Here is a 26058-nt window from a genome sequence, read left to right on the forward strand (position 1 = left end):
TCACTTGTTTCTGTCAGTGTTGCTCATGTCAGTGTTGTTTCTGTCAGTGTTGTTCCTGTCACTTGTTCCTCTCAGTGTTGTTCCTGTCAGTGTTGTTCCTGTCAGTGTTGCTCATGTTAGTGTTGTTCCTGTCAGTGTTGTTCCTGTCACTTGTTCCTGTCCGTGTTGTTCATGTCAGTGTTGCTCATGTTAGTGCTGTTCCTGTCAGTGTTGCTCATGTTAGTGCTGTTCCTGTCACTTGTTCCTGTCCATGAATGAATAAACCTTATGAGGACTTTTTCAGTGGGATTTGGATAATTAACTGACTCAGGGAAACACAAAATGTTGATAATAATGATAATATATGTGAAGACTTTCTCAGTCCTGTCAGATATTAGGTCAGTATTTAACAAGGCTGGAAAAGTAAATGGAAACTATAATAATAACATACAAAGATAAACACATAAGAATTGATGCGAAAATGTAAAGCAATTAAACATGAGAATTTGTCCTACTTGAAAGAAAAAATGAAAAATGAATACATAAATAATACGTGATTTCAAAGCTAATTTATACACAGGTTTTACGTGTTGTGGCGATGTTCATGACGCAGAACTTTGAGTGGTGTCGCAACTCAGAGTCGTTGTTCTTGACTCGAACGACGGTTTCCATAATACGATTCTGCCAAGAAGTGAACTTATCCTTATCCAGTGTTGAAGACGGTGGATAGCCACTGTTATCACCAGAGTGTTGAGTAGCCCGACAAGACACGTAGTTACACTGGGTAGCTGGGTGTATAGCTGGCTGAGGTGATCGGTTAAGTGTAGAAGGTTGCTCTTGGATCGTAGGTATTTTAGGCTAGTTCAATGCTCTGGATCTATGCCAGATCTCTGCTGTCCTTATCGTAACCTCGCCTGTGTCACATGACCCACGCCGACAAGTCAAGGCTAAAATGAAGAAATAAATACAGTTACAATCTGCTCGCTAAATCACTCATACGATGGGAGTATGACCTTTAAAAGAAATGGTGAGGATTAAAAAAAATACTTTAAATTCAAAGCATAGCAGGAATAAACACAAGTGTACAGCCCTAAATAAGAGAGAAGCTCTTATTAAGACAAACTCAAATAGAATAAATGATACAGGAGTGGAACGTACATTTACAAGTGCTTGCTTGAGAACTTTGGCGCACCATAAAAATAAAGATTATTAACGAGGGAAGAAAGATAACTGCTAACAATTAATTACAGTTACCATACAGGGAACACAAAGGTTCACACACCCACACTAATCGACGCACATAGAAACGTTCACAAATACACTTATACAAATAAATAATTGAAGAAGCTAATAACTGACATAGGAACAATATTAAATATAAATATATGTTCCAGATTTTCACTAGTGGCCAGTTCTTGGTGGACGAACTGTGATAGAGATCTCTCTTGTCTCAGGTAGTCGACGTTCGAGTCTGTCCAGGAGGATGTTATTACAGAGCGCAGATTATCTGCGTGTCCTCCTCTGTAATAACATCTACCTTCGTATACTGATATTAATACACTTGTGTAGTAATATCATATATGGACAGTACTTCAAGGCTGGTTAAAACTGCTGACCTCGGGGAAGTGGTGAAGGGTGAATACCTGGAACCACGGACCTGGGGTGGGACTGCTGACCTCAGGGAAGTGGTGAAGGGTGTATACCTGGATCCACGGACCAGGGGTGGGACTTGCTGACCTCAGGGAAGTGGTGAAGGGTGAATACCTGGATCCACGGACCTGGGGTGGGACTTGCTGACCTCAGGGAAGTGGTAAAGGGTGAATACCTGGATCCACGGACCTGGGGTGGGACTTGCTGACCTCAGGGAAGTGGTGAAGGGTGAATACCTGGATCCACGGACCTGGGGTGGGACTTGCTGACCTCAGGGAAGTGGTGAAGGGTGAATACCTGGATCCACAGACCTGGGGTGGGACTTGCTGACCTCAGGGAAGTGGTGAAGGGTGAATACCTGGATCCACGGACCTGGGGTGGGACTTGCTGACCTCAGGGAAGTGGTAAAGGGTGAATACCTGGATCCACGGACCTGGGGTGGGACTTGCTGACCTCAGGGAAGTGGTAAAGGGTGAATACCTGGATCCACGGACCTGGGGTGGGACTTGCTGACCTCAGGGAAGTGGTGAAGGGTGTATACCTGGATCCACGGACCTGGGGTGGGACTTGCTGACCTCAGGGAAGTGGTGAAGGGTGTATACCTGGATCCACAGACCTGGGGTGGGACTTGCTGACATCAGGGAAGTGGTAAAGCGTGAATACCTGGATCCACGGACCTGGGGTGGGACTTGCTGACCTCAGGGAAGTGGTGAAGGGTATGTACCTGGATCCACGGACCTGGGGTGGGACTTGCTGACCTCAGGGAAGTGGTGAAGGGTATGTACCTGGATCCACGGACCTGGGGTGGGACTGCTGACCTCAGGGAAGTGGTGAAGGGTATGTACCTGGATCCACGGACCTGGGGTGGGACTTGCTGACCTCAGGGAAGTGGTGAAGGGTATGTACCTGGATCCATTGACCTGGGGTGGGACTGCTGACCTCAGGGAAGTGGTGAAGGATGAATACCTGGAACCACGGACCTGGGGTGGGACTTGCTGACCTCAGGGAAGTGGTGAAAGGTGAATACCTGGAACCACGAACCTGGGATGGGACTTGCTGACCTCAGGGAAGTGGTGAAAGGTGAATACCTGGAACCACGGACCTGGGGTGGGACTTGCTGACCTCAGGGAAGTGGTGAAAGGTGAATACCTGGAACCACGGATCTGGGGTTGGGACTTGCTGACCTCAGGAAAGTGTGGAAGGGTGCAATACCTGGAACCACGGATCTGGGGTGGGACTGCTGACCTCAGGGAAGTGGTGAAGGGTGTATACCTGGATCCACGGACCAGGGGTGGGACTTGCTGACCTCAGGGAAGTGGTGAAGGGTGAATACCTGGATCCACGGACCTGGGGTGGGACTTGCTGACCTCAGGGAAGTGGTAAAGGGTGAATATCTGGATCCACAGACCTGGGGTGGGACCTGCTGACCTCAGGGAAGTGGTAAAGGGTGAATACCTGGATCCACGGACCTGGGGTGGGACTTGCTGACCTCAGGGAAGTGGTGAAGGGTGTATACCTGGATCCACGGACCTGGGGTGGGACTTGCTGACCTCAGGGAAGTGGTGAAGGGTGTATACCTGGATCCACGGACCTGGAGTGGGACTTGCTGACATCAGGGAAGTGGTAAAGCGTGAATACCTGGATCCACGGACCTGGGGTGGGACTTGCTGACCTCAGGGAAGTGGTGAAGGGTATGTACCTGGATCCACGGACCTGGGGTGGGACTTGCTGACCTCAGGGAAGTGGTGAAGGGTATGTACCTGGATCCACGGACCTGGGGTGGGACTGCCGACCTCAGGGAAGTGGTGAAGGGTATGTACCTGGATCCACGGACCTGGGGTGGGACTTGCTGACCTCAGGGAAGTGGTGAAGGGTATGTACCTGGATCCATTGACCTGGGGTGGGACTGCTGACCTCAGGGAAGTGGTGAAGGATGAATACCTGGAACCACGGACCTGGGGTGGGACTTGCTGACCTCAGGGAAGTGGTGAAAGGTGAATACCTGGAACCACGGACCTGGGATGGGACTTGCTGACCTCAGGGAAGTGGTGAAAGGTGAATACCTGGAACCACGGACCTGGGGTGGGACTTGCTGACCTCAGGGAAGTGGTGAAAGGTGAATACCTGGAACCACGGATCTGGGGTTGGGACTTGCTGACCTCAGGAAAGTGTGGAAGGGTGCAATACCTGGAACCACAGACCTGGGGTGGGACTGCTGACCACGGACCGTGGGTAGGACTGGGTAAGGCATCACCCAGACTTGAAGGGAAGGGAAGACATCCGGGGGTCCCCGGATGAATTCCCGGGGAAGGCTTTGATGCAAAAGTTGGGATTACTGAATGTTGGATACGAAGTGGGGAAGGGACAATATCTGAGGAGACACAGATGGACTCCTGGACCCATGAACCTGAGAGTAGGATAGGAAGTATAGGTGAGGATGTGGGGAAGGGAGAATATCTGAGGGGACACAGATGGACTCCTGGACCCATGAACCTGAGAGTAGGATAGGAAGTATAGGTGAGGATGTGGGGAAGGGACAATATCTGAGGGGACACAGATGGACTCCTGGACCCATGAAACTGAGAGTAGGATAGGAAGTATAGGTGAGGATGTGGGGAAGGGAGAATATCTGAGGGGACACAGATGGACTCCTGGACCCATGAACCTGAGAGTAGGATAGGAAGTATAGGTTAGGATGTGGGGAAGGGACAATATCTGAGGGGACACAAATGGACTCCTGGACCCATGAAACTGAGAGTAGGATAGGAAGTATAGGTGAGGATGTGGGGAAGGGACAATATCTGAGGGGACACAGATGGACTCCTGGACCCATGAAACTGAGAGTAGGATAGGAAGTATAGGTGAGGATGTGGGGAAGGGACAATATCTGAGGGGACACAGATGGACTCCTGGACCCATGAAACTGAGAGTAGGATAGGAAGTATAGGTGAGGATGTGGGGAAGGGAGAATATCTGAGGGGACACAGATGGACTCCTGGACCCATGAACCTGAGAGTAGGATAGGAAGTGTAGGTTAGGATGTGGGGAAGGGAGAATATCTGAGGGGACACAGATTGACTCCTGGACCCATGAACCTGAGAGTAGGATAGGAAGTGTAGGTTAGGATGTGGGGAAGGGAGAATATCTGAGGGGACACAGATGGGCTCCTGGACCCATGAACCTGAGAGTAGGATAGGAAGTGTAGATTAGGATGTGGGGAAGGGAGAATATCTGAGGGGACACAGATGGACTCCTGTACCCATGAACCTGAGTGTAGGATAGGAAGTGTAGGTTAGGATGTGGGGAAGGGAGAATATCTGAGGAGACACAGATGAACTCCTGTACCCACGAACCTGGGGAAAGCATCAATACACAACACGTGGCAGGGTCTGGTAACATATTCATCTAGTAGTAAGTTATTGTTATCTCTTGTTCACCTAGTAAGTTATTGTTATCTCTTGTTCACCTAGTAAGTTATTGTTATCTCTTGTTCACCTAGTTAGAGTTAGAGGTATCGGGAAGATGGAGGGAATATTTTGAGGAATTGTTAAATGTTGATGAAGATTGGAAAGCTGAGATTTCAGGCAAGGAGGAATAACATCTTATAGGAGAGAGGAAGAACCAGTTGTGAGTGTGGGGGAGGTGCGTGAGGCAGTCAGTAGAATGAAAGGGGGTAAAGCAGCTGGGATTGATGGGATAAAGATAGAAATGTTAAAGGCAGGTTGGTATATAGTTTTGGAGAGGTTAGGGTAAGGTACATAGGGATTGGCAGAGAGCATTCATAGTATTTTGCATGAAGGCAAAGGGGACAAAAGAGAGAGTAAAAATTATAGGGGAATAAGTCTGTTGAGTATACCTTGTAAAGTGTATGACAGTAAGGCGGAGAGCAGGATAGCAGATGAACAAGGATGCTTTAGGAAGGGTAGAGCGTGTGTGGACCAAGTGCTTGCAGTGAAACATAAATGTGAGCAGCATTTAGATAAGGGTAAAGAGGAATTTGTGGCATTTATGGATCTGGAAAAGGCATATTATAAGGTGGATAAGGAGGCAATGTGGCAGATGTTGCAAACGTATGGAATAGAAGGTAGGTTATTGAAAGCAGTGAAAAGTTTCCACGAGGATAGTGAGGTTCTGGTTAGAGCATGTAAGTGAGAGGGAGATTATTTCCCTGGCCAGTGCATGAAATTACCGCCTCCCTTTCTTCGTCGACATTTAAAAGTTCCTCAAAATGTTCTCGCCATCTACCCAATACCTCCATCTCCCCATCTACTAAATCCCTTACTCTATTTTTAACTGACAAATCCATTCGTTCCTTAGGCTTTCTTGTTTAAGGCCGCAGGCCGCCGTGTCTGAGCCTAAATACACCAAAAAATCGAAAAAATATGAAAAATGAGTTAATCTTACCAAAAAATAGAGCAAAGATCTGGCAACATTTTGGTGTGCGCCTCGTCTCTGTACGATAATTACATATAAAGCTATCGTAATTATAACAATGGCAACTACGTCATCAGCATGACGCGGCCCAGCTGACCATAACAATAACACGTGCTCCAGCGCGACTCGCTTCATAAAACAGTATCACAGGTATTTTTTTCCTTTTTTTTTTGGTGTATTTTTTAGCTAGATCTTCTAAATAGTAACTGGCAACCATCAGGTTAGCTGTGAGAAGGAGCTGCTCACACCATATCAAGTCAGTGCCGACTGGAAGTCTGAAGAGAGAGGGGGTGTGTCACTTTGTCTGACAGCTGACTACCCTTGGGACGTTACTTTTTGCCTTTCATTGTATACATTTTTGGTACACAATGCCTGCAAAGAAGAAACAGTTTGCCAAGAACATTAGCAGCAAGAGGAAAAGGCACATAGAAGCAATGATAAGGTCTATACAAGCAAAGAGAGCAGCAGCTGCTGTGGTTGGTGACGCCGCCACGATGCTAGTACCACCACCCTCCTCTCAAGACCTGTCCTTGTTCACTGCTACTGAACTATTGGATATTTCACGTTCAGAAACAAGGAAGACAAAATATAGGAGCCCCGCAAATATGCCCACCTCCACCACGGCTGCTACTACCACAACTACTACCACCACGGCTGCTACTACCACAACTACTACCTCCACTGCTGCTACTACCTATACTACCTCCACTGCTGCTACTACCACAACTACTACCTCCACTGCTACTACTACCACAACTACTACAGCGTTGTATAAAAGGCAGAACGCAAAACTGTAATGAAAGTCTGCATCACCGCATATGGTGTTACTGCAATAAAGCCAAATATCAAACAAAGAGGCATGCTGATTTCGCAGTCAGCCATGCTGTTGCTGACTACAATAGTGGATATGTGAGGAGCTGTCTGGACACAGCACTGGGCTACAGACGTTCAGCAGTGACTCAAAAACAACTTGAATTAATGGAGAAGAACATGAAGGAACAACGGAAGCAAAGAGAATGAAGAGGAAAAGGGAGGTGGACACGTCCTACGAGCCTGGAGGACATTAGATAATCATGTGTGCACCTACATCCAGTCATAGGTACGTAATTATTAGTGTTTTTTTGGTATATTTTTATATTGTTATGTGTATAAATATCATATATGGGTGCAATTACATGTATCTGTACATAATCACTGGGAATAATCACTGGGAATAAGATTTTGAGAATTCATTTCTTTCTTTTCAGATTGATTGGGATGGATTGTTATGATTGTCCGGCCACCAGAGAACTTCAGGACAAAGGGATCTTCATGGAACTTCAGGAATAATGTCTATATAACCAGTTCTACTCTCAAACGTATAAAGGCACTATGAGTATTTTTACCCACTGTATAGTAATGTTCAATGTATTTGTTGATTTTTTTCAAAAGTGCATTTATTTGTATTTTTCTGAGGTAAAACCATTATTTATGAACCGATCATTCTGAATTTTACAAAAGTTATTCAGGGGACCCTGTTTGACTTTGTAATGGAGTTGTCTTGGGTAATAATTTTACAAAAGTTATTCAGGGGACCCTGTTTGACTTTGTAATGGAGTTGTCTTGGGTAATAATTTTACAAAAGTTATTCAGGGGACCCTGTTTGACTTTGTAATGGAGTTGTCTTGGGTAATAATCCCTTCAATTTTGCATAAATTGATGTAAAGTGCAAAAAAAAAATTTAAAGTCAAGACATAATAATATTTTTTTTGGGTACCATAAAACATGTTATTGCATTATTTATATCCATTAGATGGTTTGGCATTACTTTATCATTTGTGATTATCAACAATGATTTCGAGATTGCCAATATTGACTTACGTTGCTATAAGTGTTGCCATGTCCAATTTTTCACATTTTTATTTTTTATAACTTTATTTATTGGACGATCTTTATGCAACTTTCACCACATGAGGCTCAATATGCCTAAAGTCTCTGGTAAAAAAAATCAACGAAATCGAGCAAAGGAAAAAAAAAAATTTAGGCTGCCTGTCACCTTAACTCACTCCAATTTTTTTTTCTTATTTTCATTAAAATTTCTTGACAGTGCCTCTCCCACTCTATCATCTGCTCTCCTTTTGCACTCTCTCACCCCTCTCTTCACCTTTCTTTTACTCTCCATATACTCTACTCTTCTTATAACACTTCTGCTTTGTAAAAACCTCTCATAAGCTATCTTTTTCTCTTTTATCACACGCTTTACTTCATCATTCCACCAATCACTCCTCTTTCCTCCTGCACCCACCCTCCTATAACCACAAACTTCTGCCCCACATTCTCATACTGCATTTTTAAAACTATTCCAACCCTCTTCAACCCTCCCCCCCCACCAACTACTCATACTTGCACCAGCCCACCTTTCTGCCAATAGTTGCTTATATCTCACCCGAACTTCCTTCTCCCTTAGTTTATACACTTTCACCTCACTCTTACTTGTTGTTGCCATTTTTCTCTTATCCCATCTACCTCTTACTCTAACTGTAGCTACAACTAAATAATGATCCGATATATCAGTTTCCCCTCGATAAATATGTACATCCTGGAGCCTACCCATCAACCTTTAATGATCTTTAAGAGACTTTCCTAGAATTGATAACCACATGTGCCTTCCCCTTCAATACAAAAACGGGAGAGGCAGAACCCCCACTCACTCCACTGACAGTGAAAAAGTCAGAGTGCAGGTGAACAAGAAAATTAAAGAGGGCAGCACAGTGGGGGCAATCAGAATCATTACCAGTGAAGATACAGTTGCCCCCAGGAAAGCTGACACGGCGGAAGCACTTAGAGGAAAGCACCCTGCCAGGGAAACCAGGGGCACCAACAGTTCCAACACCTCTGTCCCCACTGTGGAACCATTGATCGTGGAAGACTCAGACGTTTACAAAGCAATAATGTCGTTCCCATCTGGGTCTGCTGGGGGTTACACTGGGATAAGGCCACAGCATTTAAAGGAAATGGTTAATCCAGTTATTGGGGACATTGCAGAGACACTGCTTTCAGAGATCACAACATTCGTCAACAATTCCTTGGCTGGTCTTTTTCCTGATGAAATTAAACCTTTTTTTTTTGCTGCAACACTTTGTGCACTTAAAAAGAAGGATGGGGAAATTAGGCCTATTGTACTAGGCAACACTTTTCACCGCCTCGTTTCCAAAGCTGCTGTCAAAAGCATTCGCGCAGAGGTAGCCATGATGCTTCAACCAAACCAGCTTGGTTTTGGGGTCTCTCAAGGAAGTGATGCAGAGGTTCATGCAACAAGGGCGTATATCAACGACCTGCCTGAGGACAATGCAGTGGTAAAATTAGACTTCAAGAATGCATTTAATCTCCTGAAAAGAGATGTGGTATTAGCGGTACAACAATATTTCCCTGGTCTCTTTCCCTTCGTTTCAGCTGGAAATAGCAAGGAATCAATGTTCCTGTTTGGAGAGCATGAAATCACATCATCAGAGGGTGTCCAGCAAGGGAATCCTCTTGCACCATTTCTCTTCTGTATAGCAGTTAGGGATATCACAGTCAGACTGACTAGTGAGCTAAACATCTGGTTCCTGGATGATGGCACAATAGCAGGTACAAAGGAGTCCCTCTTGGGTGATCTTACATAAGTGATGACACGGTGACAGGAAATGGGTCTCATCCTGAATCCATCCAAATGTGAAATCATTTCAGTCAACAAGTGATAAATGCAGTGAGATCCAAACTACCAGGAGCATCAATCATTGCCCCTACAAATAGTGTCTTGCTTGGAGCACCTCTGGGAAGCGATGCCATTGACACAATCCTCAGGAAGAAATTAGAAGAACTGAGGAAAATGGAACAACGAATAGGCAATCTTGACACCCACGATGCCTTGTACCTTTTCACAAAGTGCTTGAGTCTGCCCAGGTTGACATATTTCCTAAGATGAGCATCTTCATATGATAACTCTATACTGCACGAATATGACAGTATCCTGAGGCAGATTTTTACGAAAGTACTTAACCTTAAGTGGAACCAAACTACACTTCCAGTCAGACTAGGAGGCATTGGTGTCCGCAAGTCATTACAGATTGCACTACCTGCTTTTCTGTCCTCATGCATTGTATCCAGAGGGCTTATAGCAGCAATTCTCCCTGAACATCTTAGGGACAAGATTGGACTCCAGGACCAAAAGTTCATTGACGGAGCCATGATCTGGGATAATCTAACGGGCTCTGAAACCAGACCTGCTCCCCCCAACAACTACAAACAGTCGCACTGGGATGGCCCGATAGTGGAGAAAACAGCCTCAACAATGCTTTGGAGTGTGTCAGGGAAGGATAGAGCCCGCCTCCTGGCAGTGAGAATTCCTCATGCAGGGGACTTTTTGTTGGCTGTTCCCAACTCCAGCCTTGGCACACGGCTCAACCCACAGACCTTCCGCATTGGTGTTGCCCTTCGACTTGCCGCCCCTATTCTCGCCGAACACGGGTGTATTTGTGGCAGTGAAACAGCAGACCGATTCGTGTACCATGGTCTTGTGTGCCGTAAATCCGAGGGAAAGATTGCAAGACATGAGGAGGTTAATAACATTATCAAGAGGAGCCTCACAACAGCTGGATGCCCAGCAGTAAGGGAGCCACCCCAACTATGCAGATCTGATGGCAGCCAGAAGCGTCCAGATGGCATCACCCTTCAGGCCTGGACAGACGGTAAGCAGGTGGTGTGGAACTATACATTTGCATCTACCTTGGCTGATACCTATCTCCAATACACCAGGGAGGAAGGAGGGGCAGCCGCCAGCTTCAGGGAGTCCCAAAAGTCTAGAAAATATGGAGAATTTGCCCTTCATTATATGTTTGTTCCCATAGTCTCAGAGACCCTTGGCTCATGGGGAAAGAGTGCATCTAAATGCCTGCTGTATCTTGGTCACGCGCCCCAGTTCTGAAGAGCTTAATGAGATTTTCGTATTATAATCAGTGACAAACATGCAACAATGTGTACTAGACATTTATCTCTCACATCTCATGTACTGTAGATGCCATTGTATATCAACAATGCATCTCTTAAACCTTTTTATACCATATGTAATAAAATATACCTATTTGTAAAGAAGAATGAAAAAATGAGGTGGTAGGGGAAGTAGAATATTCAAACGGCTTCAGGAAGAAATCCAAATATTCTTCCTTGAAGCCTTTTTATCCACTTTTCTGAGGCTATGGGTCCCACAATTTACACCAGAGGTGGATCCCATCATATATATATATATATATATATATATATATATATATATATATATATATATATATATATATATATATATATATATATATATATATATATATGTAATAAAATATACCTATACACACACACATACACACACACACACTTCATATGTATTCAATAATATTAGACAAATAATTGAGCAGAAAAAAACTTTCAACTCTCAGACATAACTGTTAAATAAAAGAAGGTGAAGAAAAAGCGAACGTGAATGGAAGAAACATTAGAAGTTCCTCAGAGTAAATTACATATTTCTCCATATCAGTCACACAAATTCCAATTATGAGTAGTCGATATTTTAATGCTTTCTGGAGCATTATAAATTTCAGGACTGAATAAAACGTTCAGAAACCTTCCATTTCTGATTTGTTGTGCAACTGTGAAGTGTTCACTTTTCATTGTATTTCTCAATATACCTGTCTATCAAATTTATAATGTTGTTGTTGTCGTCGTCGTCGTTTTTGTTATTATTATTTTTATTCTTATTAGTATTATTATTAATACTATTATTGTTTATATTAACTATTATGCAATAAGTAAACAGATGATATCATAATCTACAGAACAACCACTATGAAAGAGATGTTTTTTTTTGCCACCCAAGTGGCTAGTTTATAGTGTATCCATATGCTCTTGTGCCACCCTCCACAGGATGGATATCAGTTGCACAATAAACTAGCCACTTCGGTGCCAAAACGTTATCTTCCACATTGATTGTTCTGCATATTATGTGGAAAGAATAGAGAATTTCCAACCGATTTCGTGATTTCTTACATCAAAGAATTATGATATTGTGAGAAATCACGAAATCGATTGGGAATTCAGTATTCTTTTCACAGTGGTTGCTCTGCACATTAACTATTATATTTCATCATTGCTGAGCGGTACTGACCAAGTCACAGTGGACGCAGGACAGCGGAGATGTGGGGCTCCCTTGTGCCGTATAATATACTTGGTCCAGTAGACGGCCACATCTGCTGGTTCTTGCGGACGATCCTTCATAACTTTGGACCTTCTTGCTACTTCAGCTCTCATGCTGCCTCGTCACACACACCAAGAAATTATTTGTATTATTTATTTGATTTACAAATAGCATCATTACCCACGTCATTAAAGAAACATTTATTAAAGTATGTTAGCTAATTCTTGAAAATAGAGATGCCTTAATTCTGGTGAAGCACTCTTGATTAAAAATAAATGAAACTACCATCTCATTCTTTGGATCAAGTCTAATGAACCTCTATTTTCCAGATTATATATAACATTAATATAACAAAAGTAATTACACTTAGCTATTCTCTTTCGGGTTTTGACACCTTAGATAATCTATTTCCTTTCATACTGCGGATCATCTCCAGCATTAATAAAGTTAAGTTTTTTATATTATTAACACGTCACACGTTTCTCAATGAGGCAGTGTGACTCGAAAAAGAAAAAAACTATTTTATCATCACTCACTTCATCAGTGTCTTGCCAGAGGAGTGCCTACACTACAGTTCAAAAACTGCAATAAATTTACAGCATGAGATTTGGATTAGTTTATCTTATTCTCAAAGGTCTCTAGAGTATACCTAGAGAGGATTATCGGGGGTCAACGCGGCCCGGAAAGAAGCAAGTCATTGTTTTGAAAAATATTCACTTTCATTATATCCATTATCATATTGTTTCATAATCCCTTACAGGGATATAACTTCCCTTTTAATTATATAACGAGCGCTTGTTAGACCCGACCGATGTGTTGCCTTGTGGAGAAATATTGAAATAGTCATGTCCTTGTATGTCTGGAGAGATCTTGTGAATGAGTGATGGTAATATCTTCATCTTTTTCGTCAACCTTGGTGAGAAAAACTGAAGCACTGAAACAAAGTCAACCTTTACGATACAACTAAAATCTTGTGGTCACAATTACCTCTTATCATTCATGATGATGCTGATCGCATTCTTGAGATTATCAAAAGTAAGTTGTTGCCAGAGAAGAACTCTGCCCCAGCCGTCCCTCTGAGCAGTGTTCATGTTGGAATACTGGTCAGCAAACACAAGCATTCCCAGCACCGCCACACCGTGGTACATGGACTCCAAGGTGCTCAGCAACCCACCGTGTGTGATGAACAAACACAAGCGAGGGTCACCTGTATTAAATAACTAGTTACCTTTTTTCCCTCTCTTCTTCCCCTTCTCTTTCTTCTTCTTCTTTGAAAATCCTTTTTATTAACATTTTTATTATTTTATCTATTAGGAAACACAGTGAAAGTTCCAAATATTGCAGTAGTTTCTGTAAGGAACACGTATAAATTATGTACATAGTTGCTGTTCTGTCGCTGGTATGTCACAGGTGTCTTCTGAAAAAACTCTTTAATGCTGGATTTTTGTCTTCGTTATTGGTCTTATTTATAATATATTTAATGTGAATTAATGAACCTGGTTAAAGTCCTGTAGGGTCTGCAGCAATTTTTAATTAGACTCTTACAACATCCGAATAGAATTCATTATTAATAAAAAACTTATTATCAAATACTAAACATTATTTTTTCAACGTTACTTGAATAATGATAAAAAAGTTATAAAATATTTTTTTCAGCATGGTTTAAATATTTTTATTTTAAAATACTTCAAAATAAATTCGAAATGATGTCTTAATATTTTTTTTTTTTAGCGATGTGTCTTGATGTAAGGCTTAAGATTTACTTACCAAGAATATCTTGTTGTGGGAGCCACTTGCCAAGACGGACATTAGGTGGTAGGTCATCCATGGTGTCCTGATCCCACTTCCACAAGACTCTCTGCTTGAGGGAAGCAAACACTTGAACCAAGGTTGTGCGGTACCTGTGTGTATAGTGTGTTAGCTTAATTATACGGCTGCTCTCATCTACTGAACCGTAAAAAAAATGTCAAATATAAAGACCAAGAAACAAGCTGGAGAACAAGCTTTATAAAAACATGTCGCTCTAAGTAGTGTTTTATAAAGTTATGATAATGCTGAACACTGAACATGCTTCAGTTGTAATAACTAAAGTTTGTTCTACAACCTACGTCTTTGTCTCCATACTTGTCAGTAATTAGCTCTTCCCTCTGGTTGTGACAATACATGCACGTCAAACTGTGGAATTCATAGTGTGATCCAGATTATAGTTATTTAAATATCCTGGTAATAAAATTACAAGTTAAGATGTATTAGTTAAACTAGTTGTTATATCTTTAATAAAAATTTAAAATATATAAACTCAAATGTCGCATAAAAATATGAACAGATTTTCCTATGTGGATAAAATCCTTCATGCAACTCGTACAGTACATATTTTAAGGAAAGTTTACTGGGCGACAGGAAAGGCATAACATGTGCATATAACTTTTTAATTATTATAGTTTTTAGAAATTCAGTGCAGTGCAAAAAAAAAAAAAAAAAAAGAACTTAATGAACAGGAACTTTACACTTGTTCATAACAGATCTTTACATTAATTTATTTTAAATTCTAACAGTTTATTAATATATTTCTAAACAAAAATGTTCATTAGTAACAGTTATATTGAGATCATAAAGTTGGTGTCGGCAGCTGATGGATCACAGTGTACACGTCAAGTACTTTTAAGCGAGATATATTATCAACTATTTATTGCCCTTATTGAGTAGAGTATTTATATAGACACACACAAACATACACTGCTTTATTTCTTGTAGAACTAAAAAGCATACAAGAGAATTTCCATGTGCAATACTGTGAGGAATTAGCGACAGGTAAATTTGCAACAGTTTCAAAAATCAAGTTGCATGCATGGAGATTCTCACTAAGTGGTACAGTTTCCCAGTGCCATGTATTACGAATAAAGGTAATGAATGGTCTGCAAGACCTGGTTATAATGAGAATGGAACAAACACGACTCAACAGTATATTTGCCTTCACCCGCTATATACAGGTATGTACAATATATACAGACAGAATAATAAATGTACATCACCGTGACAGATGGCAACACAGAAGCCAGAAAGAGTGCACCGTACTCAACCAGCAGGTAGGCAAGTCTGCCAATGGTTACCGCAAGTGAGCCACGTTCCTTCAGCTTTGGTGGGCTTGCCTGTGACTGGTCAATGAACAAATGTACTGATTTAATGATGGCTATCCTATCGATCGTTAAACCCTTAGCACCCGATTCACTGGATGAGAGGCAGCCTATATAGGAATGTGACATTCTCTTCGCATGCCACACCGTATGTGATATTATATGTAGGGGGAAGATTCCCCCAAGAAAGTTGTCAGATTACTTGATCACAAATCTCTGTTAAGAAATTCTCCCCGAAATTTTCTTCACCACATCTCTTGTTGAATTTGGTGATTTGTTTTACACATGTGAGGGGTTTAGACATCCGAAAGGCGCGTATGAACTAGTTAGGAGTGAGTGAAGACAAGTGTTTTTTTATGACTTCACATGCTGTTGGAGTGTTAGCAATGTAACATTTATGAAGTAATTCAGGCAAATTCTTTAGCCAGACTTGAGCCCTGGAGGGCTGGAGATAGGGCAGTTTTAAGAGGCATCTGAACTGTAGTATCGGAGTGCTTCTGACAAGACACTGATGGAGTGAATGACGGTGAAAAAAAATTATTTTTTGTCACTATAATAATAATAATAATAATAATAAATAATATATAACTTTTGAATACCTTCAGTATGTTGGAGTTTTCTTACCTATCTACACTGAAGAAGACACTGTCATTTCAACAGTCCATCCTCTGAACCACAGTCATCATGTCACTTGCAAAATCAGTCATATAGATACCTTGTTAACGGAGCCTTGAACAGTTGAAATATGACATAGTTACATGAGGTGTTCGCGCGGCAGACTATTTTATCGTCTTATATCAATATTTTGTCTTTGTAAACTAACCTAACCTAACTTCAACCTAAGTTAGAAATGAGTTGCGAACCTTATGTGAAAGTGAGACAATTTTTGGAGAAGTGGTTTACATTTCCATTATTTTCTGACTCTATGATATTTTTTGCACAGAATTTTTTTCTTCGCTGAAACACAAGTGCCCATTTATACTATATTGTGAGCAGGGGCAAGAAAGTGTAAGGAAACTTGCCCATACTTTTCCCAGACCTGGATACTTAACCTGGTAGCTCTCGGTTGTGTGCCAAGCCTAGACTCTAAATAAAATCTGAAGAGGGGATTAACTCCTCTTCCTTCAAGGATGTGCCTGGAAGCTAGTGAAGGAATCTCGTTCAAGGAACTGGAGGTACCCTTTCCTTACTCGAAACATATATAACCCCGCTTTAGCTCGTATTCCTTAAGCATTGTATGACCCGTACGGGTTTAGCGCCCTCTAATACAATAATTTATTAAGAAACATTGATAATTCTTACTCCTCTGGCATACTGGAGGGCGTGACAGCTGAGCCAAGACTGAAGAAGATGAAGCCAGCATCACAAGCACCTTGTACCCAGTCTTCAAGCTCCTTCAAGAAAAGATTCTTCATGTAAAATAATTTTTTACTATTTTTTTTATTAACACATCGGCCGTCTCCCACCAAGACAGGGTGGCCCGAAAAAGAAAAGCTTTCATTATCATTCATTCCATCACTGTCTTGCCAGAGGCAAGTTATACAACTGCAACATTAACACCCCTCCTTCAGAGTGGAGACACTGTACTTCCCATCTCCAGGAATCAAGTCCAGACTGCTGGTTTCCCTGAATCCCTTCATAAATGTTACCTTGCTTACACTCCAACAGCACGTTAAGTCCTAAAAATCATTTGTCTCCATTTGCTCTTATCTAACGCGCTCACGCACGCTTGCTGGAAGTCCAAGCCCTCTCGCACACAAAACATCCTTTACCCCCTCCCTCCAGCTTTTCCTTGGCCGACCCCTACCCCGCCTTCCCTCCACTACAGATTTATACACTTTCGAAGTCATTCTATTTCCTTCCCTCCTCTCTACATGCCTGAACCACCTCAACAACCCCTCCTCAGCCCTCTGGATAATAGTTTCGGTAATCTCTCACCTCCTCCTAATTTCCAAGCTACGAATTCTCTACATTATTTTCACACTACGCATTGCTCTCAGACATGACATCCACACTGCCTCCAGCCTTCTCCTTGTTGCAACATTCACTACCCATGTTTCAGACCCATATAAAAGCGTTGGTGTATAGAATATATCACATCATATTAAATTGAGAATTGCACAGCACCGAGTGAATTCAATCGACTTTGTTTTGAATACCGAGTCGTGTGACGCAGCGCAGCTAGACGTACAGTCAGTTGCGGTTTGTATGAATGTTCGTGCCTGCAAACACAAAATCAAAATCTTCCACATATAAAGAGAACCAAATTCCCCAAGAAAGTGCTGAGGCTTGGCCATTAATAGATAACAGAAACAGGGATTTAAGAACACATCCTTGTGGAATTCCTCAGCTTAATCAATAGCAGCTTTTTAAGCTGTTATTGATCCAGACACTATTATGTTGTTTTCTAATGGAAGCTTTGAGAATAAATGGGAGTTGGCCTTGTAGAACCAAGGAAACAAACTAGAAATGTGTAGGAGGTAACTTACTTGTGAGAGAGGTTGTGCTGGACGCAGGTGTATGCCTCCAAAATGAACCACGGCAGGAACATAAGGACGAGCTGGGTAATCGATGGTTTGAACACTGTAGAAATTCAACAAAATCTGACCTTTGTTAGCCTTACACATGTATAAAATCACTTTTGTTTTCTTTAAAAGACACAAAAAACAGAATGTGCAGCAGGTCTCACAACGTTTCGTTCAATGCTGAGTTTTATCATGTTATGATAAAGCAACACCAACTAAAACGTTGTCAGAATTGAAAACTTGCACTGAAAAATGTCTCTCTTTAATCATTTTCTCAGTCCATAATTCCGTCCTTCCTGGTAATTCCATTGTCAAATCATTCTGGGGCGAGAAAAGTAGAGAAGGTGAAACGACCATTCTTAAGAGTAAGGGCTAAAGGGGAATTTTCGGTAGCAGAGTAGAAAGAGTAGTAATAGTAATAGTTGTAGCAAATGTAAGGAGACTTGTAATAAATGTTAGGAAACTGGAAGCAAATGTTAGGAGACTTGTAACAAACGTTAGGAAACTTGAATCAGATATTAAGAAACTAACAGTAATTGTTAGAAGACTTGCCTGCTCGTATATTCGTCTCTTGGGATGTGAATCAATAGCTTTAACTCCCAAGCTATACCCATCACTCGAATAATGTTAATAATAATAATAATAATAATAATAATAATAATAATAATAATGTTAATAATAATAATAATAATAAAAGTTGTAACTAACCTATTAATCAGTACAAGACTTGCATTTGAACCGATTTCCGAAAGACTGGGCATATCATCTGGACAAAGGCCGCGGCGACGACATTCAGATTCCATTCTGTGGAAAATGGAGCACGTGAAACCATGACTAGCGTTGTCCTATATTATTTCTTCTCTGCTGGGAAAATATATATTAAAAAAATGTAAATAGTTAGTAAGGTATTCGTTTAGTATTCAATAAAATTGGGCATGTCAGAGGTGGGTTGGTACCCTAGTTTACATCAGCAGTGTGTGGGTATTCAAGCCTACATAACACTTTGCATCATGGGATTAACACTTCGTTAAGTGTGAGGGGGAAGAAGGAGGACTGGAATGGGTTGTGCTATTTTGTTTATCAGGTGAGATGGGAGATTTTATCTTATTATGGATAACGTTTAAACACTGAGTCGGTTAGGAGAACTTCTGGTTATTTGGCTTCGTCATAAAATGAACCTCATGTCATTGGAAATTTTATTCTACGATATTATAAACGAGAGTTTTGTTTAACCAATCTTTACCATTTGTCATATCTTTAATGATTAAATTTATGTAGTGGAGACCTACTACTACTACCCTTTCTCTCTCTCTCTCTCTCTCTCTCTCTCTCTCTCTCTCTCTTATATATATGCAGGGTTTTAATTAAAGATTGCGTTAAGGTTCCTAACTTTATTTACGAGCTAAAAGCTGTTACCTACATCAGTTCATTTGAAAGCCTTTTAATTGTTATGAAATATACATATAGGGAGCAGAATGATTTCCGAGTTATCTGTGAGCCAGCGATTTCATTTGGTCAACTGACTTTATTTCGTTGATGTCATTATTCTGTATGAACGTGTTCCAGACAGGTGACATCCTAGGAATGAATGATCTCAGATGAAGCGATGTTCCGCAGAAGGGTACCTTCTCCAGAGCCTTGATGCTTGCTGCCCGTGGTACTTTGACAATGTTGGCCTTATACATAGCAGTAAGACCTCCCTACATCCCTCCTGCTGAAATGGTAGATCTATCCAGGCTGGGTCCAGCCGAGAGATGCGCCGCCTTTCTCTGTTCTCTGTTCTGTCAAGAATTTGCAGATGAGACAGGTTGCAAGCAACCCAAGAAAGCGGAGCACACTCAAGGTGTGACCGTTCTTATGCCTCATACGGAATCTTGCAACCTTTATTGTCGAGCAGATGTGATACGTCGAAGTGCTGGAAGCTTCCTAGGCACTTTGTTTCCAAGATTTATAAAGTGGTTCTTCACAGTTCGTTTGGAGTCAAAATTTCCCCCAAGGATATCAGCTTCATCCAGGCTGTCATTTGTGATGACCATTTGTGTTTTCTCGGGGGCAAATTTGTCCTGCCATTGTTTTTCCAACGCTAATATAGCTGTAAGCTGGTGATTGATGTAATTTTGAGCGACTGGCATTTTCTCTCTTGGATAAGCAAAAGTCTGAAGTACAGTCGTCTGTATATGCCTAGGATTATGGGATGAGATGAAGGTTATTGAAGTAGACATTCCATAGCAATGGGCCAAGCAGACTTCCCTGTGGCCCAAGTGCTCCAATAGTCTTGCTGACACTGTTCCGTTGAGAACTACGCTTATAGATCTACCTTAAGGTAATCACTGAGAAAGCCAGCGATTCTCAGTACTTTTAAACCATTGTTAGGTAAGACACATATGCAACAGTTAGGTATCTTTATTTTGAAACGTTTCGCCTACACAGTAGGCTTCTTCAGTCGAGTACAGAAAAGTTGATAGAAGCAGAAGATACTTGAAGACGATGTCTTCAAGCATCTTCTGCTTCTATCAACTTTTCTGTACTCGACTGAAGAAGCCTACTGTGTAGGCGAAACGTTTCAAAATAAAGATACCTAACTGTTGCATATGTGTCTTACCTAACAATCTGTCGGTATTTTATACCATTTTAATGTTCACTTTTAAACCATACCCCCGGCCGGGATTGAACCCGCGGTCATAGAGTCTCAAAACTCCAGCCCGTCGCGTTAGCCACTAGACCAGCTAGCCACAATAAGATTCATCCAACTAGGTATATTTCTACACCATAGGAAGGTTAGCACAGGCACCACTGTGACCACAAATGCAAGTTTTTACAGACGAATCTCCAGCTAGCGTGGCCGTGACGAACTCTAGCTCAAGTCCCTTCACTGCCGTCAACATGACTCAAGAAATCGTAATGGTTTGTTTGCAATCTTGTCATTACGATTTCTTGAGTCACCCAGTACTTTTAGTTTTGCCAAGTGTCCCTGGTACCATACACACTCAAAAGCTTCACCAATGTCTAGGGCCACTACACAGTTTAATTTGGATTCATGTAGTTACTGATGCCACATAGGGAAGAGATTTAACATCAAATCAACAGCAGAGTGACGTTTCCTGAAGCCGGATTGACGGTCACAAAAAAGTGAGTTGTAGTTGAAAAACGCGAGTGATTGACAGGAGTGACACTAGTCTGTAGTTCCTGATTTCTGTCCTACTCTTTTTGTGAACAGGGACTATATTTGTCTCTTTCAGCAGAGAAGGCCATTTACATTGTGCTAGGCAATGTTTATAGATGCGAGTAAGCGTTGCTTCTAGCTGGTCTGCACATGTACTCAGCAATCTTGGGCTCAACTTTTCTGGACCCACAGCCTTTTCCAGGACCAGCAATTTAAGGAGAAGATGCATTTCATCCTGCCATATCGTCACCACTGACAACTTTGTCACCGTTCTTGCGGATAGCAAAGGAGGTTCCCTTTCTGGATCAGGAACTTACATCTTGCCAGCAAAGTGTTCGGCGGCAAAAAGGTCAGCCTTCTGCTGACTGCTAGGCGAGACGGTCCCGTCCTATCTATTTAGAGGTGGAATAACTTCATCAGGTGAATAACCATGTTGGTCTTTGACCAAGAACCACCAGGTTTCGGAACCCACTCTACCTGACACCAGCTTTTATTTTATTTCTTTTTTATTTATTTATTTGTGTGTGTGTGTGTGTGTGTGTGTGTGTGTGTGTGTGTGTGTGTGTGTGTGTGTGTGTGTGTGTGTGTTTGTGTGTATGTGTGTGTGTGTCAGCTTCCCATATAGAGATGGCCCACTTTTGAACTTATCCTACTTGCCCACTGGCTTGCAGGTTCCTGTTATAGATATTGGGATGGCTCTTATACCTTCTCCAAGCCTTGTATTTAGCAGTAACAGCTTTACAACGAAAGCCGAACTAAGGCTGATCTGTAGGCTTCGTCACATACTGCCCGTGAGGGATGTGTTCTTGTTGGAGAGTAAATGTATGTTCAGTGAAGGCATTCACTTTGTTGTTAACATCACCTTGAAAAAGAGTATTCCAATCGGAGGTGGTGACCTCACAGCAAAGGGCTAGCCAGTTTCCTATTTGCCACAGCCAGGTTATGCGTGTAGACTCTTCATCTCGTTCTGTTGGAATCTTCTGTGTCGTAAAGACAGCCTTGCGGTCAGAAGATCCAACGTAGCCATAGTGGTTGACAAGTGACGATGCCTTCATGTAGATCACTCACTACTGGGTCAAGGGAGGAGCCAGAGATGTGAGTAGGGAAATCAACAAAAATTCTCATATCAAACACTGTAAAGAAGCTCATCAAAGTTCCTTTGTTTATATAAGATATTGGTTGAGGTCTGCAACAATTATAATATGCTGGCATTCATGTTGAGGCAGGAGTCCACATTTTCCATCAGGAAGTTGACGGGGTCTGCATGTTGCAACCGAGGTCTATACACTACACATGCTCGTACAAAGGTACTAGTGTTTATGCAAAGCTTAAAGAACATCATTTCTAGGTAAGTAGGGATGACAACATCAATGGGCTGGATATGTCCACTTTTAGATAAGCACACAGCAACACCGCCTCCATGTCCTTGCTTTTCATCCATGAGGTGTAGCCAGCAATTCCAGCAAAAATTTCCGGAGTCCCGTCGTCCAAAAATATCTAAGCGACAGTGATCAATCGGGCCGATGAGTGTTAACGAAACTGTGTGAGAGCTCTCCAACACTGGTTATGAAGCCTTTAACGTAATGTTAGCCGACAGGATGCTGATGGATTGTGTTCAGCCTGAGTTGATGGGTATGTAAGGTGCTTGCTCTAGAGACAGGTAGGATACCGTGGCAGCCGCTTGGATGTAACACTCTCTCTCTCTCTCTCTCTCTCTCTCTCTCTCTCTGTCTAACAGTCAGATATGACTAACCTGGATGTTATCGTCCGCCAACAGCAATGCCCATATAAAAGTTCTTGTGACTTTTTGAAGAGATAGGCCCCAGGAAGATCACTTTGGTGGTCAGCACTGACTGCAGTACTGCAGCACATACCAACACTAGTATCCACCACTGCATCTAAAATAGAAGGATTAAATCAATTCTGCAGATAATAAATCAAAATAAAATAAATACCAAAATATTGCAGCTCTAAGAGAGAAAACTTCCAATTTCCTTTTCTTGAGCTGAGCCGAAGAGAAGAACACTGCGGTGAAGGGAAAACATTGTGCAAGAGAGGCTTTCACATTATCTTCGGGAAGTGTTCGCCCTATAGATGGTCATTCAGCATTTGGGAAATGAGAGGAAATCGGCTTTGATTCGAGGGAGGATACAGAGCCCTTCACAAGGATCAATAGAATTCCCCTTTCTACTTGAAGGGTTGGAGGGAGAAGCAGCCGGGGCATCCCACGAGAGATTGGAGGGAGAAGCAGCTAGTGCATCCCACGAGGCGTAACAACTTTTGTCCTAAATAAAGGTCTTAGTGAGAATGCGCAGAGGAACATCCTGGGAGTTCAGTTATTATTATTATTATTATTATTGTTATTATTATTATTATTCAACATAAATCTCTCAACCCATTCTAATCATTCAACACTAAGATTTGTGTTGGGTCGATCCTCTATTTGCTATAAGCGAGAGGAAAATTCTGTATTCTTAGTCAACTTTCCCCACTAAAATTTGACATGAAGCACCTGCAGGAAGCAGACCCACAACCCACACCCGACTTATGATGAGGCAAGTGTGGGACCATACACTCACCTTGTCATTGCGTAATTAGGTGTGGAAAACTAACTCCCCAGCACCGTCCTTGTCAGGAGATGGGAGTAGATTGTGTACCGAAAGACATCAGCCTTCTAAATAAGAGTCTTGAGATATCGTACATGTTTTTAAAATCAGTAAAAAATTAACTTTAATCTGACGTGCAACTTAACACTGGGCAACAACAACAAAAAAACTCCAATAAGAAGCTCTGCTCCTGAATTAATGTTTTGGAAACTCGTATATTTTTTTAATTCACTTTAAAAAGAACTTTAAAATGATGTCACTCAGCATAATGCAAGCAAAAAAATGTGCACTTGAAAGGGATCCGTCCTCTTAATAATAGTTATTGATATCCGTCTTACCTAAAACCTTTTCCTAGGAACTAGGAAGCCTGTTACAAAATTTGCTCGCACTGTCCTTCATGTTGACCCAGTTATAAGGAAACACACAATTGGAAAACTTGATCGTCAAGTTGTCAAACACTCAGAAGGTGATCACTTGCTGATACCGGCCAGTGCTCCCCGGTAAAGAAGTTTTTTTTTTTTTCACACACAACACACTGTATATTACAATGGTAATACACACACACACACAACACACCGTATATTACAATGGTAATACACACACACACACAACACACCGTATATTACAATGGTAATACACACACACACACAACACACCGTATATTACAATGGTAATACACTCTCACACACAACACACTGTATATTACAATGGTAATACACTCTCACACACAACACACTGTATATTACAATGGTAATACACTCTCACACACAACACACTGTATATTACAATGGTAATACACTCTCACACACAACACACCGTATATTACAATGGTAATACACACACACACACAACACACTGTATATTACAATGGTAATACACTCTCACACACAACACACTGTATATTACAATGGTAATACACACACACACACCCAACACACTGTATATTACAATGGTAATACACTCTCACACACAACACACCGTATATTACAATGGTAATACACTCTCACACACAACACACCGTATATTACAGTGGTAATACACTCTCACACACAACACACTGTATATTACAGTGGTAATACACTCTCACACACAACACACCGTATATTACAGTGGTAATACACTCTCACACACAACACACTGTATATTACAGTGGTAATACACTCTCACACACAACACACTGTATATTACAGTGGTAATACACTCTCACACACAACACACTGTATATTACAGTGGTAATACACTCTCACACACAACACACCGTATATTACAGTGGTAATACACTCTCACACACAACACACTGTATATTACAGTGGTAATACACTCTCACACACAACACACCGTATATTACAGTGGTAATACACTCTCACACACAACACACCGTATATTACAGTGGTAATACACTCTCACACACAACACACCGTATATTACAGTGGTAATACACTCTCACACACAACACACCGTATATTACAGTGGTAATACACTCTCACACACAACACACCGTATATTACAGTGGTAATACACTCTCACACACAACACACTGTATATTACAGTGGTAATACACTCTCACACACAACACACCGTATATTACAGTGGTAATACACTCTCACACACAACACACCGTATATTACAGTGGTAATACACTCTCACACACAACACACTGTATATTACAGTGGTAATACACTCTCACACACAACACACCGTATATTACAGTGGTAATACACTCTCACACACAACACACCGTATATTACAGTGGTAATACACTCTCACACACAACACACCGTATATTACAGTGGTAATACACTCTCACACACAACACACCGTATATTACAGTGGTAATACACTCTCACACACAACACACCGTATATTACAGTGGTAATACACTCTCACACACAACACACCGTATATTACAGTGGTAATACACTCTCACACACAACACACTGTATATTACAGTGGTAATACACTCTCACACACAACACACCGTATATTACAGTGGTAATACACTCTCACACACAACACACTGTATATTACAGTGGTAATACACTCTCACACACAACACACTGTATATTACAGTGGTAATACACTCTCACACACAACACACCGTATATTACAGTGGTAATACACTCTCACACACAACACACCGTATATTACAGTGGTAATACACTCTCACACACAACACACTGTATATTACAGTGGTAATACACTCTCACACACAACACACTGTATATTACAGTGGTAATACACTCTCACACACAACACACCGTATATTACAGTGGTAATACACTCTCACACACAACACACCGTATATTACAGTGGTAATACACTCACACACAACACACCGTATATTACAGTGGTAATACACTCTCAC

The 26058-nt window shown here is 41.6% G+C and overlaps 1 protein-coding gene across 1 annotated transcript; it reads right to left on the reverse strand.

Moving 5' to 3' along the window:
• Positions 1-578: 578 nt before the first annotated feature.
• Positions 579-19609, reverse strand: LOC138851350 (UDP-glucosyltransferase 2-like). Its single transcript, XM_070080393.1, has 8 exons — positions 19449-19609; positions 18633-18728; positions 17889-17982; positions 16702-16793; positions 14033-14166; positions 13253-13472; positions 12236-12379; positions 579-926 (listed from the first exon to the last, which is right to left on the reverse strand). The coding sequence occupies exons 1-8, from the start codon at positions 19607-19609 to the stop codon at positions 899-901; spliced, it is 969 nt and encodes a 322-aa protein (XP_069936494.1). The 3' UTR covers positions 579-898.
• Positions 19610-26058: the final 6449 nt, after the last annotated feature.

Source organism: Cherax quadricarinatus, unplaced genomic scaffold (genome assembly GCF_038502225.1).
Source record: "Cherax quadricarinatus isolate ZL_2023a unplaced genomic scaffold, ASM3850222v1 Contig389, whole genome shotgun sequence".
NCBI lineage: Eukaryota > Metazoa > Arthropoda > Malacostraca > Decapoda > Parastacidae > Cherax > Cherax quadricarinatus.